Source organism: Heteronotia binoei, chromosome 21, assembly GCF_032191835.1.
Source record: "Heteronotia binoei isolate CCM8104 ecotype False Entrance Well chromosome 21, APGP_CSIRO_Hbin_v1, whole genome shotgun sequence".
Classification (NCBI taxonomy): Eukaryota; Metazoa; Chordata; class Lepidosauria; order Squamata; family Gekkonidae; genus Heteronotia; species Heteronotia binoei.
In genome coordinates, this window is record NC_083243.1 from 39,031,837 (window position 1) to 39,050,772 (window position 18,936).

At 45.9% G+C, this 18,936-nt stretch overlaps 1 protein-coding gene across 1 annotated transcript in view; it reads left to right on the forward strand.

Moving 5' to 3' along the window:
- The window catches only part of LOC132589565 (cation channel sperm-associated auxiliary subunit beta-like), a 92,050-nt gene extending 73,894 nt beyond the window's left edge, over positions 1–18,156 (forward strand). The window contains exons 21-24 of the mRNA XM_060262330.1: positions 3,535–3,673; positions 7,247–7,347; positions 10,505–10,579; positions 17,932–18,156. Coding sequence (XP_060118313.1) covers positions 3,535–3,673; positions 7,247–7,347; positions 10,505–10,579; positions 17,932–18,156 — 540 coding nt within the window. The remainder of the gene's footprint in view (positions 1–3,534; positions 3,674–7,246; positions 7,348–10,504; positions 10,580–17,931) is intronic.
- The last annotated feature ends 780 nt before the right edge of the window (positions 18,157–18,936 follow it).

The following is an 18,936-nucleotide window of genomic DNA, read 5'->3' on the forward strand; positions in this document are numbered from 1 at the left end:
GTGAGGATAAAGGGCTTTTCCACATGCTTGATTTACTCCTGATTTTCTTGGCAGTCAATCCACAAAAACTGGAATAGTTTTGGACATGGGATTTTTTTTTGCACATCTGCCCTCCCTCTGCCTTTTCACAGTTGTGGAGTCAGTTTGTTTTCTTCCACACATGCCTTAAATAATCAGGATTTTCAAGGGAGGGTTCTATCATCATTGCTGGCATCATAATACCCCCTCCTTTTTATTTTTATGCATGCTTATATCAATAGTGTAGCTGAATTTTTTAAAAAAGATTGAAAATGAATACAAACTCAAAAGAAAGAGCAGGGGACTCCACTGGCATATGGAAGGCTGCTTGAGGTAGCAATCCTGGGGCGGGAGGTGGTGGCAGCTGGCTATTGTGGGAGGGTCAGTGTGAGTTCCCCCATTCCTGCCTGCCTGCCTTTTCAACAGAAAGCCTAAAAGGGGAGCAGCTCTGCCACCTATCTGTTTATGAACTGTATGCAATGAATTATGGCTCTTCCAAATTGCATTTGTTTTTGCTGGTGCCAGAAGTTCCTTCCTTCCTTCCTTCCTTCCTTCCTTCCTTCCTTCCTTCCTTCCTTCCTTCCTTCCTTCCTTCCTTCCTTCCTTCCTTCCTTCCTTCCTTCCTTCCTTCCTTCCTTCCCTCCCTCCCTCCCTATGTTCTTATGTGACACAGAGTGTTGGACTGAATGGGCCACTGGCCTGATCCAACAGGGCTTCTCTTATGTTCTTATGTGACACAGAGTGTTGGACTGGATGGGCCACTGGCCTGATCCAACAGGGCTTCTCTTATGTTCTTATGTGATGCAGAGTGTTGGACTGGATGGGCCACTGGCCTGATCCAACAGGGCTTCTCTTATGTTCTTATGTGACACAGAGTGTTGGACTGGATGGGCCACTGGCCTGATCCAACAGGGCTTCTCTTATGTTGTTATGTGATGCAGAGTGTTGGACTGGATGGGCCACTGGCCTGATCCAACAGGGCTTCTGTTATGTTCTTATGTGACGCAGAGTGTTGGACTGGATGGGCCATTGGCCTGATCCAACATGGCTTCTCTTATGTTCTTATGTGACAATACTGACTTTGGTGGACCCAAGCACTGATTCAGTGTAAGGGAGCTTTGTGTTTGTGACTGGAGTGGACAATACTGACTTTGGTGGACCCAAGCACTGATTCAGTGTAAGGGAGCTTTGTGTTTGTGTCTTCTGGTGCAATTTTGTTCTCAGATCCTGTATTTACTTCATCAGTATATGGGATAAGGCACTTTCTCAACTGTGCTGCATAATGCAGCCTATTTATTTTGTCCTGTTTGCTCTGTTGGCTCTATCTGCGCCACCTTCATCACTTTCGGGGTGTGGATCCCCCAGTGGGGTGGTCTCCCGACTCCCTCCGCCGGCTGTTTCTGATAGCCCTGCGCCCCCTCTTTCATTTGATATGTGTCCCGTGCGGATGCCACCCTCCTGCCGGGAGATGCCGCAAAATGAGCCCCCTTGAGGCTTATGGCGGCAGGGCTCGGGGGAAGCGAGCTAGACTGCTGTTCTTTTGAGGGGTTATAGAGTGTTTCGAGCCCGTCCCTGTGGCATCGGTCCCATCGTTGTGGGACCCAGGGGGGCGGCGCAGCGGCCCGCTGAAGCAGCCTGTCGGTCACTTCCGGGTTCCTGTCCTGCATCTTGACCTGTGTTATTAGTGACAGTGATGAAGGTGGCGCAGATAGAGCCAACAGAGCAAACAGGACAAAATAAATAGGCTGCATTATGCAGCACAGTTGAGAAAGTGCCTTATCCCATATACTGATGAAGTATATACAGGATTTGAGAACAAAATTGTTTCCGGCGGTGATATTTGGGGGATTGTTGGGGACGTCACAGGAAGTGCTGTGAAGTCACTTCCTGTTTCCGGCAGTGGCATTTGGGGGAAATGATGTCATTTGGGGGAAGTGATGTCACAGGAAGTGATGTCACTTCCCGTTTCCGGCAGGTGGCGCGGGGGGGGGAATGATGTCACAGGAAGTGATGTCACTTCCTGTTTCCGGCGGTGGCTTGCCGTCACCGGAAGTGACGTCACTTCCTGTTTCCGGCGGCGTGCACACACGTAGGGGGGCCCACATAAATCTTGGGCCCCGGGCCCCGAAAGCCCTAGCTACGCCACTGAGGCCTCCCCCACCGCTGCCGGCCCCGCGCGCGGGCGGGGAAGGCGGGGAGTGAGGGAGGGAGCGTCCCTGCGCGTGCGCAGGGGCCCTGCGCAGGCGCAGGGACGCTCCCTCCCTCACTCCCCGCCTTCCCCGCCCGCGCCCGCGGCCCACCGGCTCCTGGGCTGCCTAAACCGGGACCTTTAATGGTCCCGGTATAGGCAGCCCGGGATCCGGGATTGGGTGGCCAGATCCGGGAATGTCCCGGGAGACCGGGACGGTCTGGCCACCCTACCTACAGGCTCCAATGAGCCAGGCAAGAACTCTCTATATTAGTCACAATTCTGATCACATATACTTTGGACAGTGCTTATAATCATGCAGTTTCACATGCATGGGTGGCCCTTCATCATTCACACTCCTCCAGGACATCCATGACGCTCTTTTCCCCTGTTCCCAGCCTTCTGCTGTCTTCTCTGTCACACTGTGCCTTATTCTCTCATACTGCTTCCCTGTAGACAGGTCTGCATTTAGTACAGAACTGGCTAAAGCACATGCCCTGCAGTTATATCACAACAGGATCAGGTGTTACACCTTTTAGCTGGCCAACATTGCAGTCAGTTGATCCTTTATCAAAAGGGGCTAAATACAAATGGTCTCCTAATAGTTGGGGATATCTCAAGTGCTTGGACCAAGATACCCATCAGAGTTTGGACAACAGAGTGTTGGGAGAGAGCAGGAAAACCGCAAAAGTAGCTTGTGGTTTGACTTGGGAGACCCTCTCGGTAGAGCAGGGGTGTCACCTTGTGGTGATTGTATAGATTGCTGTCTAGGAACCTGCTGCCTGCTAAAGGAATACCTGTTTACTTCTACCATGCTCTGATTGATACTTGTAAATGAATCTACTGTCATGCACAGGTACGTCTCCTGTGTTCTTCCATCTAAGGAAACAAAACTTGCAGTGATGACTGTGCCTATTCTCAGTGTTTATGGAGGTGACTCTGGGAATTTCCATTGCTTAGAAAAGTGGGGAAGGTATAGGACACGTTATTTCCAACTGCTCAAATCCAGCCAGATATGTGACTGAAGGCAGTTAACAGACACACAGAAGATTACTTCACAGGGTGCTAGGGCACATTTCTTGTCTGTCTAGCAGACAGATAGCAGATAGCCTTGGGACAAGTTATAACCTTGATTGAGCTCCATGAAAGAACTGAATAGCTGCGAAAGGGTTGCATCAGACCAAATAAGAAACCTGTTTAACTGAACTAACTTAGATTGTGCCATGTCCAACACTGAAGCAGTCACATTTAAATCTATGTACTTTGAAAGGTATGCATGTCCTCTATTTTCTTTTAATATTAACCATTTGCATGTAATTTCTCTTCAGGCAATCCGGATGAAATATCCAATCTCAAACCTTCCCCTCAGTTTTACTATTGAAAATGAAGAGGGATCTGTAAATCTGTCGTCTCCTTATTATGTCACAATCACAGAAATCAACAACAGAACGAACTGGGAGATTTCAGGTAGGAGAGGCAGAAGACAATGATTAGGAATAAGACCGAACAAGATTATGCAATCTCCTGTCAATTTAAAGCCCATGCAGATCATCAGTGTTTTGTGCATTCGTTTCTTAATTGGACATCTTGTTTAACTGGATGGCTATAACTGCAGGAATTATCACACAGGGGCTACCTTCTTACAGCCTCTTCCTAAGACCCCATCACCTGTGCAGTGCTGCCAGCTCACAACTCTGTACTTTGTGCCTTCTCTGTAGAGGAGATGCAAGTGAATAAAAGACCTAATGCGGAACACAGCAGTTGCACCAGACTCCCTAGCATCCCGTCAGTCATAACATGGCATGCTCCTGTGACAAGCAGACAGTGAGCCAACCTAAGAATTCATGCTGCCTGATGCAGCCACGCACCCCTGGCATCAAGCTGCCACTGTCCACACCCAAAACACAAGAGAAAGAACAAAGGGAATACAGCAACCTCCACCCATAAGCAGGCTGTGGCATGAGCACTAAGAGCTGTGGAAGGAACATGCATCAGGGAGTTCCAAAGATGAGAATTTGCAATTCCCTTCCTGCAACAATGTTCCCTTTTGCCAGGCCTGCATACACAATGAAAGAAAAAACAGGCCCTTCAGCCACATCACCAACACACAGAGACCACACCAATAAAATACCCAGGATCTGTGCCACACAAGGTCTCAAGTCTTGTGGGGTGTGGTGGTGGTGGTCCAGCCTTGTGCCAGCCAGAGACAAAGACACAAGGGCAGCAACAAGAGAACACACAACTGCCCATTCAAGGAAGGTGTTCTAACCAGCCCCTCAGTAATCCACTAGCCAAGAGTAGCCTCTCTCTCTCGGCTTGGCTTCGCGAACGAAGATTTAAGAAGGGTGCAATAGTCCACGTTTGCTGCAGGCTCGCTGGTGGCTGACAAGACCAATGTGGGACAGGCAGGTCCGGCCACAGCGGCTGCAGGGAAAAGTCTGATTTAGGGTTGGTCCTGTAGCAGTGCGATTCTTCCTCAATCTCCTTTTGTCCTCAAGACCAGCTATGCGTGTGTTCTCAAAGGAAGAGACAGCCTGGTGGATGGTGTGCCTCCATGCTTTGCGATCTGAGGCTAGGTCAGACCACTGGTGATGGTTGATGTGACAGGTGCTAAGGGATTTCTTCAAGGAGTCCTTGTACCTCTTCTTTGGTGCCCCTCTATTTCGATGGCCGGTGGAGAGTTCGCCATACAGGGCAATCTTGGGAAGGCGGTGGTTTTCCATCCTAGAAATATGCCCTGCCCAGCGCAGCTGCGTCTTCAACAGCAGTGCCTCGATGCTGGTAACCTCTGCCCGCTTGAGGACTTCAGTGTTGGTCACAAAGTCACTCCAGTGGATGTTGAGGATGGTGCGAAGGCAGCGCTGATGAAAGCGCTCGAGGAGTCGCAGGTGATGACGGTATAAAACCCACGATTCGGAGCCATAGATGAGGGTTGTCATCACAACCGCTTTGTAAACATTGATCTTTGTGCCTTTTTTCAGATGCTTGTTGCTCCACACTCTTTTGTGCAGTCGGCCAAATGCACGGTTTGCCTTTGCCAGCCTGTTGTCAATCTCCTTGTCGATCTTGGCATCTGAGGAGATGATGCACCCCAGGTAGCTGAACTGCTGGACTGTCTTCAGAACTGATTCACCCACAGTGATGCAGGGAGGGTGATAATCTTCCTGGGGTGCAGGCTGGTGGAGAACTTCTGTCTTCTTCAGACTAACTTCTAGGCCGAATAGCTTGGCAGCCTCTGCAAAGCAGGACGTCATATGCTGCAGAGCTGATACCGAGTGGGAGACGAGTGCAGCATCATCAGCAAACAGTAGCTCTCGGATGAGTTTTTCCATTGTCTTGGAGTGTGCCTTTAGTCGCCTCAGGTTGAACAGGCTGCCATCGGTGCGATAGCGGATGTAGACACCATCGTCCTCATCTAGATCTACTGCGGCTCTTTGAAGCATCATGCTAAAGAAGATTGTAAAGAGAGTTGGCGCGAGAACGCAGCCTTGCTTTACACCTGTGCCTATTGGGAAGGGCTCCGAGAGGTCGTTGCAGTGTCTGACTTGGCCTCGCTGGTCTTCGTGTAGCTGGATGATCATGCTGAGGAACCTTGGGGGACATCCTAAACGTTCCAAGATTTGCCACAGGCCTTTCCTGCTAACGGTATCGAAAGCTTTGGTAAGGTCGACAAAAGTCACATACAAGAGTAGCCAAGAGTAGCCAAGCTCTGTAGAAAAGGCAAGGGGTCCCACCAAGGGATATGAGGGTTGGATGGGAAACCTCACTTTTTGACTAGAGAGCACAAGACAGGAGAGAGGGGATTAGAACCTTCACTTCACACACGCTGGAGAAGACTTTTAACCACTCATCCAACTGAATAATAAAGTGGCCCTGGAAAGAATCCCTGGCACAGCTGAGCTTTTGCACTACTTACATACAATTGCATGGATGGACCACAAATGTTGACTTGCTGCTTCACATAGCAACCATTTTGGTGAGGAAACCCTCGGGTAAAATTCCACTACTACACTCAGGGTTCGTTACTGCCACCCACTGCTAGGCATCCCAGCAATCTTTGTACTCCATCCCCCTCTTCATCTAGACTGCGTGTAAGAGCATTGTTGTGAAACATTTGGCTGATCCCTTAAGTGCCTTCCTGTTGTGAGTCTAATATGTACAACGACTGACATTAGCGACAGAGTGGATGAGACCAGTCCCTTTCTATCAAGGCCCAACCAACATAGACACAGCTGTGGCACAATCCACACTTGTACTGAACAGGATCAGCTATTTTGTATGGAATGCCAATCATAGAAAGTTGCTGTTCCAACAAGGCTCCTATCAGGGTGGACTGTAGGGTGGGGGGGAACTGTCCTGCCCCACCCCCAAACAGAAGGGGGAGGGAAGAAACAAGTTTACCTTCCACCCAACTCACACTCATTGCATTGTGTGGAACAGGGACCCCTGGCCTGCAGCTACAGTGGCTCCCACCTGCTTCATATTCATCCTCATTATGCAAAATGGGAGCATTATCTGTTGGTGCTGCTTTCTGGGATCTGATCCTACAAGGGAGCAGACAATATGAATATTTGGCCAGCAGTAGCACTGCTCAGAGGGGATTGTCTGAGAGTAACTGAGGCCTTTGGTTTTGGTCCCCATGTTTCCTCATAGCAAGCAGGAAGGGGGGTATGCCAGCATAATATTGCTGCTGTGGGAATGAGGAAATGAAGACTGTATTCAGGGGAACTGCACTGCTCTATTTTTATTTATTTTAGGAAATGTGAAAGTCTCCAGGCTCCACCCCCAAAGTTTCCCACCCCCACCCCCAAAGTCCTCAGGTATTTTCTGAGTTAGACTTGGCAACCCTAGTACAAAAGGTTGTCAGAATTATCACAACCTACTTTGCTTTTATGCCATTGACAGGCCATGTGTTGCCCTGGCGATCCAGTCCGGAATCAGGGAAATTTTTATCTTTTGGAACTGAAAAGGAATAAGGTTTTGAATTGTAAAACATGAATATGTATTTCAGGTCTTTCAGATTATTTTAATTCTTCTCAGGAACCAATGCAACATCAAGCATGTTGAAAATGAGAAATTACTTTGGAAATAGACTCAAGGAAACACTGTATAATCCAGATGGTCTCACTCTAAGCATATATGTAAGTTTTAGATAAAATATGTGTTTTGAACTAAAAATCCAAATATGGGTATCTAAAGTCCTTCCAAGCTCTGCATCCGTTGTACATTGTTCCAAAGTCTGTTATGATAGAATATTATATAGTTTCAGCATTTCCTTCTTTTGATTTGTTGGGATGCTATACATGCATCACAATTATTAGATCTCATATTTCATTAGAAGAACTTGGGCCATATACCTAGCTCTTCTCAACATCCTTCTATCTCAGAGTAGCTTACATGTATTCAGGGCTTTTTTTGTAGCAAGAATTCATTTGCATATTAGGCCACACACCCCGATGTAGCCAATCCTCCTGGAGCTTACAGTAGGCCCTGTACTAAGAGCCCTGTAATTGGCTACATCAGAGGGATGTGGCCTAATATGCAAAGGAGTTCCTGCTACAAAAAAAGCCCTGCATGTATTCCTTGAAATATCTCTTTTCTCATGTCCTTCAGTAGGAGTATTCACTGTCCTTTCAATATCTGCCATTTTGGATGCTGAATTCATCACAATAGTTCCAATACTTTCAAGAGGACATTGGGGCTTCTTTCTGGGTGTCTGGACAACTTGCTGAAATCACAGATGTCCTTATTTGTAGGTCATTGGCCAGCAGCATGCTTTTCGGAGCTTTGAAGTTCTTGCTGCAGGATGGGTTTGATGAATATTCTCTTGTAATTCTTCAACCTCACACGTCTTACCTGTGTGCATTTCCTGTGGAAAGGCTGCTCTGGAACAACAATCAGCTATATACATCTTATTTACATCTTTATGTTTAGTAACACTGCAGCCTGCATAGCAAGTATTAGAGGCATTTTGGAAACAATGATAATGGCTTATTAAAAATAAATTTAAGTGATTTGTTATCTGTATCAACCTAGATGGCTTACTGACCTCCTACATACTGGTTGACGGTACCAGCAAACACTATTGCTTAAACATGCTTTTTCAATCTGGGCATGGTGCCAGTCATGCATCTGCCCAGATGCATCTCCTAAATAAAACTTGGCACAATGCAAATGCTTCTTTGATTTCTTCTCCATTAAATCAGCTTACCTGTCTTTCATCTACGTTAATTTTTAAATCCAGGTTGTCCATTCTGAGGGATTTCAGCATCCATGTCCAGACAGCATGGGATTTCATGGCAGCATTTCACAATGGGATAGTTTCAAAACATTTATGTCCTACGCATCTAGTAGAAAATTTATGTGGTTTTCTATAGCAAGTGAATGACTGATTGTCTGGAAGAGAAGGAAATCTTATAATTTCCCTTACCATCAGCAAGTCATTTGTTTGGTGATATTTAGGTTCATGGAAACACAGAGTTCAGTCATGCCCCTGGTTTTCTGAGAATTGGGGGGTAATCTTAGCGCTTATCTCTGAGCTTACTCTGCAGTAACTTTGCTACCACTGCACCTGCACACAGACTGATTCCCCACTAGCCTTATGCTGCTCTCCTCTAAAAACCGGTTTCTGTTTGCTGTGTGAAAGAGGTGAAGCAAGTTGCAGCCCCAGGGTCAGCTAGTGTGAAATCTGATGGAAGCCTCATGGAGAAGAGGAGTGTGAGAGCGGCATAAGGCTAGTGGGGAATCAGTCACAGTCATCCAATGGAGCTGTTTCCAGTAGTGTGAAATCTTCTTCATCTGAATCACTGATATAGTAATCCAGATTTGTTTCCAATAGTTTTTACAGATTAAAATCCCTTGCACCCATTTTGCTTTAGATGCCAGTGTTTGTGCTGCGTAGCTAAAGGATGCTCGAGATATATTCTAAGCTTTGGCACACAATGGGGCCATCTTGCTGAAGCCACACAAGTCTGGGTATGGGAAGTATCTGGATGAGAGATCTCCGGGGAACCTTGTGTATGGTGCCTTGAGTTTCATGAGGGAAAAACAGTAGGACAGTTTAGTTCCTGGCACTTGAATGAACTTTAATTATTACAGCTTGAGGAAGTTGACAGAAGGGTTTTTCATACTGGCTTAAAACCCACTTACATTATACAATGTAAATGTGGTTTTTTTCTCACGTTCACACATCTTCAAAAACATCCCACCATGATTTCATTCCTTACACTCCCCCCCCCTCCCAATTCCTTTTTAAAAAATGGTTTCTCTCAGACTTTTGGGAGACAAGCAAAATAAATTCACAAGAAACCCAAGCTGGGAATCTGAACAAAGTTTTTCACATTGGTGTTTTGAGGCAACCTGCCTGCTGACATCTTTCCTGAAGGGGTGGGGTTTTTTATTTTAATTTGCATGCCAAAGTTTCAGCACCAGAGGGTGCCTGCTCTGGCAAAAATTCTGTCCCCCCTAGGGAAGCCCAGGACCAGCAGCCAATCATTGCCTTCTTTGGTGTTTCTCCATTCACAGTCAAGAACCCTTTTTTAAACCTTTGGATGGCATTTTCAAAATCATTTTTGTAGTGCATGGATTTGCCTTTTGAAGTTCTATAGTAAGCCTCTTTCTGTTGCAAAAGGCAATACCTCCTGCAGGTGCTTCTTTGATAAGTATTGCAAGTCAGGTAAATGAATTCACTCCAGGGGAGAAACCAATCAGGGGTCCTGCTGTACCACGGGAAAAGAGAGCACCAATCAGCGTAGAGGCACTTACTCCAGGTGCAAGCCTCAGGTGATGCATGAGGAGCAGAATGGTCTTTAACGCAGCCCCTTGAAGCTTGCTGGGTCACTTCAGAATCCCAGTATATTCAACCCCCCCCCAAAAAAAAACACCCTGAAAAAATTGTTTTACTGTGAACAAGAATGGATGGATCCCTGTAATGTAATATATTGTAATAACGTGTCATCATTTGTCGTTAAATGTTAGTACACATATATAACATTACAATAAATTGTTTTAAACAAACAAACAAAAAAGAATGGATGGATCCCTGACCTGAGAAAAAATGTGAGCATGAACTGGTTGTGACAAAAGTGCAGCCAACCCAATGAGAAGACTGCAAAAGAAACAACAAGGAATGCCAAATGGTACTTGGCATTCCTTGTTGTGATGAAAGTGCAACAGTCAAACCTGCAATAACAGGAGGGACAACTTGAAAGATGGGTGCTGTGTGAAAGACGCCAGAGTGGTTAAAGGGATGCAACTTTATAGCTGATCCTTGCCTATCTTACTTTTTCTTTTCCACAGGGATCTGAGCTTTTCCATTTCAGGGTATCAGCTATTCCTGGAGTCTCCTTTTGTAGCTTATTTGATGAATTTCAGGTACAGTGACCAACCATTAACTTTACTTAGCAATACCAAGAAACAAACAATAGAATACAGGTTTATAACAAACATTCCTGAATATTCAACTATTGGTTTCAACAAATGTATTTCTTAAATGGCAATCATGATATATGTAATAGTGACATAGGCCATGAGGAACAAAAAATGTACCAGAGGAGATACAAATTGCTAAGGAAGACCCTAAGATTATTACTTTTTATGTGAGATGTTCTGGTGTTTAAACCTGCCAGAACATAATGCCTTTTAAAGCCCTAATCCCAAATGGGGGAGGAAGGCATGAGGACAAGAGTTTCCATAATTTTTATTTAGCTCATACAGGAATATCAAAATAAATCCTTCTTCAGTTAAAGAACAGGAGGTTCAAGTAGGGTTTCCCTACCCTTGCTTGAAGGTTATCAGAAAGTGAGGGGCGGAATGCCCACCGGAGACTGGGCCCTATAGGGTATAATGGGGAATCGATCTGTGGGTATATCTTTAAAACTTGGGCATTGTTTTGAGGAGAGGCATCAAATGCTATACTGAGAATTAGGTGCCACTATCTCAAAAAACAGCCCACCCCCCCGAGCCCCAGATACCCACAGATCAATGGTATAATAGAGTGCCCAGCAAACATTTCTCTCCCCCCTCAACTTTCTGATAACCCTCAAGCAGGGGGAGAGCCTCCAAACTGGGGGATCCCCTGCCCGCAACTGGGGATTAGTAACCCTAGGCTTTGGGGGGGCTGGTTTTTAAGGCAGAGGCACCAAATTTGTAGCATAGCTGCTGGTGCCTCTCCTCAAACACGCCCTCCCCAAGTTTCAAAAAGATTGGACCAGGGAGTTGGACCTGGCAACCATAAGTTCAAGTCTTTGGGGTAGGGTTGCCAGCTCTGGGTTGGAAAATTCATGGAGATTTGAGAGTGGGCCCTGGGAAGGCTGGGTTTTGAGGAGGTGACATACCTCTAGGCATGCCAATCCCCAGGTCCCAGCGGGAGTTCTTCTGCTTTCCCAGGCTCCTTCCCGCCCCCAGTCAGCTGGCCGGCGGGGGGAAGCCCCACCCCCAGAGGACCATGTGCCTTTGCACCTCCGGAGGCTTCCATCTCCGATTGAAAGGCTTCCTCTTGGGATGGTGTGACTGTGTTTCTGTGAAGAAGTTGGCAGCAACTCGTGAGTAGAGAGGCCAATCCCTTGCTTCAGACTCGGCAGAAACGGGGCGGGGGGGGGGAGAGGGAAACATCTGCTGAGCACTTCATTATTCCCTATGTGGAGATCGATTTTCATAGGGTATAATTGGAAATTGATCTGGAGGTTTCGGGGGGTCTGGGGGAGCTGTTTTTTGAGGTAGAGGCACCAAATTTTCCGTATAGTATCTAGTGCCTCTTCCCAAAGTACCCCCCAAGTTTCAAAATGATTGGACCAGGGGTTCCAATTCTGTGAGCCCCAAAAGAAGGTGCCCCTATCCTTCATTATTTCCTATAGAAGGAAGACATTTAAAAAGGTGTGCTATCCCTTTAAATGTGATGGCCATCTACGGCTCCGAATCGTGGGTTTTATACCGTCATCACCTGCGACTCCTTGAGCACTTTCATCAGTGCTGCCTTCGCACCATCCTCAACATCCACTGGAGTGACTTTGTGACCAACACTGAAGTCCTCAAGCGGGCGGAGGTTACCAGCATTGAGGCACTGCTGTTGAAGACGCAGCTGCGCTGGGCAGGGCATATTTCTAGGATGGAAAACCACTGCCTTCCCAAGATTGCCCTGTATGGCGAATTCTCCACCGGTCATCGAAATAGAGGGGCACCGAAGAAGAGGTACAAGGACTCCTTGAAGAAATCCCTTAGCACCTGTCACATCAACCATCACCAGTGGTCTGACCTAGCCTCAGATCGCAAAGCATGGAGGCACACCATCCACCAGGCTGTCTCTTCCTTTGAGAACGCACGCATAGCTGGTCTTGAGGACAAAAGGAGATTGAGGAAGAATCGCACTGCTACAGGACCAACCCTAAATCAGACTTTTCCCTGCAGCCGCTGTGGCCGGACCTGCCTGTCCCACATTGGTCTTGTCAGCCACCAGCGAGCCTGCAGCAAACGTGGACTATTGCACCCTTCTTAAATCTTCGTTCGCGAAGCCAAGCCGAGAGAGAGATGGCCAGAACTCTCTTGGAGTTCATTATGCTCGTCACACCCTTGTTCCTGCCTCCGCCCCCAATGTCTCCTGGCCCCACCCCCAAAGTCTCCTGGCTCCACCCCCAAAGTCCCCAGATATTTCTTTAATTGGACTTGGCAACCCTACATACCTCAGTGGAGCATAATGTGGTAGAGCCCACCTCCAAAGCAGCTATTTTCTTCAGGGAAATTAATATTAGTTGTCTGGAGATCAATTGTAATTTTGGAGATCTCCAGGTCCTACCTGGAGGTTGGCAGTCAAGTGTGATATGTATATTAATGAAAATAATATAAAGCAGGCATCAGTTTTCTTCTTTCTTTTTTAATACATCAAACTTAAATGGTGGGGAGAGGGAAAGAGAGAACAATAATTAAAATGAAACAGTTGAGGCCTGTTGTGCCCCAGCACACCAGAGGTCCCACAGTGCCTTCTGACTTTAATCAGATGAGTCCCTTGGAGCTGAATTAGGGTTGCCAATTCAAGAAATATCTGGGGACTTTGGGGGTGGAGCCAGGAGACATTGGGGTGGAGCCAAGATCAAGGCTGTGACAAGCATAATTGAACTCCAAAGGGAGTTCTGGCCATCACATTTAAAGGGACGGCACACCTTTTCAATTCCTTCCATAGGAAATGATGAAGGATAGGGGCACCTTCTTTTGGGGCTCATAGAATTGGACCCCCTGGTCCAATCTTTTTGAAACTTGGGGTGTATTTTGGGGAGAGGCACTAGATGCTATACTGAAAATTTGATGCCTCTAGCCCAAAAAACAGCCTCCCCCCAGAGCCCCAGATACCCACGGATCAATTCTCCATGATTTTCTATGGGAATAACTCTCCCTAGGGAATAATAGAGTTCTCAGAAGAAATTTCCCTCCCCTTCCCCTGCTTTCTGACGGCCCTGAAGCGGGGAGAAGGCCTCCAAACTGGGGGATCCCCCGCCTCCACCTGGGGATTGGCAACCCTACTCTACAGTCAAGTGTTGATGGTGGCTCAGGTTCCTGCACTCTAAAAGAACCTACAATGTTGTGTTTTGCCAGTGCAAAGAAAAAAGAAAAAAAAGCATGAAATCTGAGTTTTAAAGAATGGTGCTTTGTTGTTAACCAAAATAAAGATTTGTCATATGGATATTCTAGAAGTAGCTCTTCATCATACCACTGCAAAAGTCAAATAGTCTTTTACTCTTAGCATTTGTTTAAACTCGCTTGCCGTTTCTCTCTTACTGCAATATGAAGCATCATTCCCTCAGCAGTATCAGATTTGAGCTCCAAAGCTTCATTTCCACCTCTTTTCAAGAAAAATCTACTTGTGCCCAAATTCCATGCTGGGAATTATTAGGAAGGGAATTGAAAACAAATCAGCCAGTATCATAATGCCCCTGTATAAATCAATGGTGCAGTCTCATTTGGAATACTGTGTGCAATTCTGGTCACCGCACCTCAAAAAGAATATTATAGCATTGGAAAAAGTGCAGAAAAGGGCAACTAGAATGATTAAAGGTTTTGAACACTTTCCCTATGAAGAAAGGTTAAAACACTTGGGGCTCTTTATCTTGGAGAAATGTCGACTGTGGGGTGACATGATAGAGGTTTACAAGATTATGCATGGGATGGAGAAGGTAGAGAAAGAAGTCCTTTTCTCCCTTTCTCACAATACAAGAACTCGTGGGCATTCAATGAAATTGCTGAGCAGTCGGGTTAGAACGGATAAAAGGAGGTACTTCTTCACCCAAAGGGTGATTAACATGTGGAATTTACTGCCACAGGAGGTGGTGGCGGCTACAAGCATAGCCAGCTTCAAGAGGGGGTTAGATAAAAATATGGAGCAGAGGTCCATCAGAGGCTATTAGCCACAGTGTGTGTGTGTGTGTGTGTGTGTATATATATATATATATATATATATATATATAATTTTTTTTGGTCACTGAGTGACACAGAGTGTTGGACTGGATGGGCCATTGGCCTGATCCAACATGGCTTCTCTTATGTTCTTATAATGCAAAGCCTCCTCCCAAAACAGCATGTTAAAAAAGACAGGCATTCTTAACACACTGTGTTTTATGGATTTTAATTTTTGTACTAGATTTTGATATTTGTAAGTAGCCAATATTTGCTGAAAATAATGGCACTAATATTATAAAAAATATACTCACTGGTGTTTACCCTTGGTTAAGTAGCTCACTGCCCAGAGACACGGCTGATCATACCACCTTATTCTTCACATTATATGGTGTTGTTATTACTTATATCTATGCAAATGTTACCATGCCCACACAACAAACACATGAATATTATGTTCAGATCAACAAGGAGAATTAGCTTTGCATGTTTGTACAAAGCAAAGAAAACCAAGATCTTTTACCTCAAGTGGCAACAGTGAGGAGCAAGTTTTCAGTTGGAAAAGGATGGCAGAGATCTGATTTTAAAAGGGATACAAAATTTATTCAGAGAGTTGGTACGGTAGTGTGTGTGTGTGTGTGTGTGTGTGTGCAGGGGGAAATAACCTTAAGCAAATACTAGAAGCACTAAATCAAAAACAGACACATTCGTTATCTTATTAAATATAGCAACAAATAGCAGAACTGCTCCAAAGTGGAACAAGGGATACTCTTTGGGCTAAAGGTGTACATGTGGTTTGGAAAATAAGAGAGGGACAGATCAAGAGGGAAAGCAAAGACTACCTGCCGTATTCTGCAAAGAAATCCAATGGAAGAAGGAGGGATCCAATGTATGTGTTGAGAGCAGACTCTTCGGCTCGCTTTCGGCCGCGTCTGGAGGGGGCGGGGCTTCAACGCTTGTATTGAAGCCTCCGCTCCCCGTCTCGGCAGTCCTCTCAGCGTGTTTGGGCTGCAGGGAGCGTGCTTGCACGCTGTTTCTGAACGGGGAGGTGATTAGGCCGGGAGGCTGGTGCGTCGGTGGATCACAGCAGCGGGAAGCAAGGAGCGTTGTGGGACGTCCAGTTCTGTGGCTCACTTTTCCCTTTGCCTCCACCATCCCCTTATCTCATTTGACTTCAGAGGCAGAGCGGGCGACGCCGCTGCGCTGCAGCCTCTTCTCCACTTCAGTGTAGATGGGCTCAAAAGCAACCGGACTTGCAGATCGCCCCCCTTCCCCCTCCTCCCGCTTCCATTTTTTGGGGGGGCGGGGGAAGGAGCTGGAAATCCAGAAGACTCCCGCCAGGGCGGGAGGATTGGGATGCCTAAGCTGAATGGATGTGCTGTTCTGCCCTGGTGTGTAATCCTCTTTCCAATAATTTCTTGTAACCCCTAACAAGGCTTTTTTTTTGTAGAAAAAGTCTGGCAGGAACTCACTTGCATATTAGGCCACACACCCTGACATCACCATTGTTTTGCACAGGGCTTTTTTGTAGAAAAAGCCCAGCAGGAACCAATTTGCCTATTAGGCCACACCCCCTGGCACCAAGCCAGCTAACCTCCCCTGCACCCCTGGTCTCATTACCCTACATATCCTGAGGCAAAATCCCCACTACAAACCAAGAAGGCAAACCCAAATTACTATGGAGCTCACTCTGATTTCCACCATTCTGCCCACTTGTAGCAGTTTTGGAATGGATGAGGGCTAACAAGGTGAAACTTAATCAGGACAAAACAGAGGTGCTACTGGTGTGGGCATGGCTGGCTCTGCCACTAGGCAAATTAGGCATTTGATACTGGCCCCTAAGGTCAGGAGTCTGGGAGTGCTTCTGGAGCCTTCTCTGACTATGGAGGCCCAGGTGGCAGCCACTGCCAAGTCTGCCTTTTTTAATCTGCAGCAGGCACGGCAGTTGGCCCCTTTCCTGGAGCACCGCGACTTAGCAATGGTGATCCATGCTACATGGTGATCCTGGTACCAAGGGCACCAGGCTGGGGGCCCACCAAATTGGATGCTCCCCCCCCACCCCCCCGGTGCCCTAGGAAAATGCCCTGGCTATGCAGCAGCCAGCTAGCTTTGCTTCGCAGCGGAGCAAAACCAGCTGGCCACTGCATAGTCACTGACTTCACTCTGCCTCCCTTCCGATTGGGCCCTGCGCCCAATCCTTGCCTGGAGCTCCACACACCCTAGGGCCAGCCGTGGGTGTGGGGAATGTTTGACCCGGTAATGGGTTATCCACTGTTTTGTATGGGGTTGCACTCCCCTTAAAGGACCAGGTTCATAGCTTGAGGATGCTCCTGGGCCCAGGCTTCCTTCTGGTTAGACAGGTGGCAGCAGTGGCCAGGGCTTTCAGCAGCTTTGACTTCTGTGCCAGCTTCAGCCCTTCCTGGACAGAACAGATCCTGCCAGTATGCTGCATGCCCTAGTAACGTCTAGATCCCACTGCAAACAGAGCAGGCACCTTCAAATTATTACAAATCTCGCTGTAATTTTCTGCCTGCTTGTCACTGTGGGCATTTTAAAAAGAAGTAACAAAAGAAACACACAATCAGTTCAGGTGGAAAGGGGGCTAGGACAGAACAAATAAGAATGAATTTGGTTGGGAAGAGGCAAATTGGCTTGGCTCCAGCTGGGTTGCAGCTGCCATTCATTTCCAGTTAAACCAACAAAAAAAGTCCATGAAAAATAACTAATACAATATTTTAACTTGTTTGGCAATGTATAACTATTATTTGTGAATAAATATAGAAATCTTAAAGGTATTAAACATGCATTGTCACAATATACTAGATTTCAACCGGCAATGAACTCACAGTAATCCAATAGAACAAAATACTTGTGCAAAAGTTCCTTTGCAGTAAAACAGCTACTTTGAAGTCACCCATTGAATATCTTGGAAGGCTGAAGTGTTCTGCTACAGGTTTCTCAGTTTTGTAGTTCCTGATGTCAGATTTGTTAGAGCCAGTGATTGTGTTGTCTGGGTGTATGTGGCAGCAAAGTTGTCACTAGATAAGCTCTGGTACCAGTGCCCATGCTCAAATGAGATGTATTGTTGTGGGTGAGGAGCTGTTTGAGATTAGGGGGCTGTCTGTGTAGAATAAAAGGTTTGCCCTCCAGTACTTTTGAAAGAGATCTGTCACTGTCCAATAGAGGTTGTAAGTCATTGATGATGTGTTGAACTGTTTTGAGCTGAGAGTTGTGTGTGACCACTAGTGGTGTTTTGTTATTGTCTTTTTTGGGGTCTGTCTTGTAACAGGTTTTCCCTGGGTATCATTCTGCCTTTGTTGTAATTACAATGTTTTCTGTTGCAGATTTATGTCGATGATGCTCCATTGGCTTTCCCAGGAGATTATCTCATCACTTCACTTACAGCTGTAGTAATAGGATTTATTATCTTTGTGGCATTTATTCTGCAAGCATATGACATTCAGGTATGGAGCATTTTGAAGCAGAAACTGAAACAAACAAGCAAAGTGAGTCCAAAAGTTTCCCTAACGACTACCGTTTCAACTTCAACTGAATTTAGTGATCAATGACTGTTAACAGAAATAGCCAAGTTCGTCTTCTTACAATTTATTTATTGATTTTATTCTTCCACCTTTACTTGGGCTATGAAAGAGTTACAGCCTTTGTTAGGAAAAATATTTTTCAAAGTATGTAAAAATGTTTTTTTCTGTTTTTAAATATGCAAGTTTTGTCATTGTTTGACATGCTAAATAGAATTTTATTTGGGAAGACAATGTGAATAAATATATAACAGCCCGCGTCTCTGAGCACTTATTTCTTTCTTACAAATTCTGTTGCAACCACAGTGCTAAGGACTCTTTTCATCAGCTTTATCACATGAGTTGTAGACAGTAGTAAAAAATAGTATTCTAAAAATCACAAATTAACTAGTGTACAATATACTGTATTCTTTTGTAAAGAATACAAAAAATGTTTTCCAAAATAAACATCCCCTAAGCCTGAAGCCAGAGACTGGTCAGGATCCAGTTTATTCAGGAAACCTAGAAGTTAGGAAACCTAGAAGCGATGCCTGTCCTTTCCAGGAATTGCTGGAGCACTATTTAATAGATGTCTTTTAACATGAATATACTGTTAAAACATATTTTCTGGCATACACACAACTTACTGCCACCTGTACAGTGAAAATCCTTGTGTTGTGGTGGCAGCTGCTGTCAAAGCAACTTCTTAAAAATCTGTACAGTCTACCTGATCTCCAATGGCCAATCAGAAGCCCTGCTGGGCACAAGCCCCATCTGGTCCCACTCACTTCCTAAAAATATCTGGGCACCGAGAAAGATGTTGGTAGATGC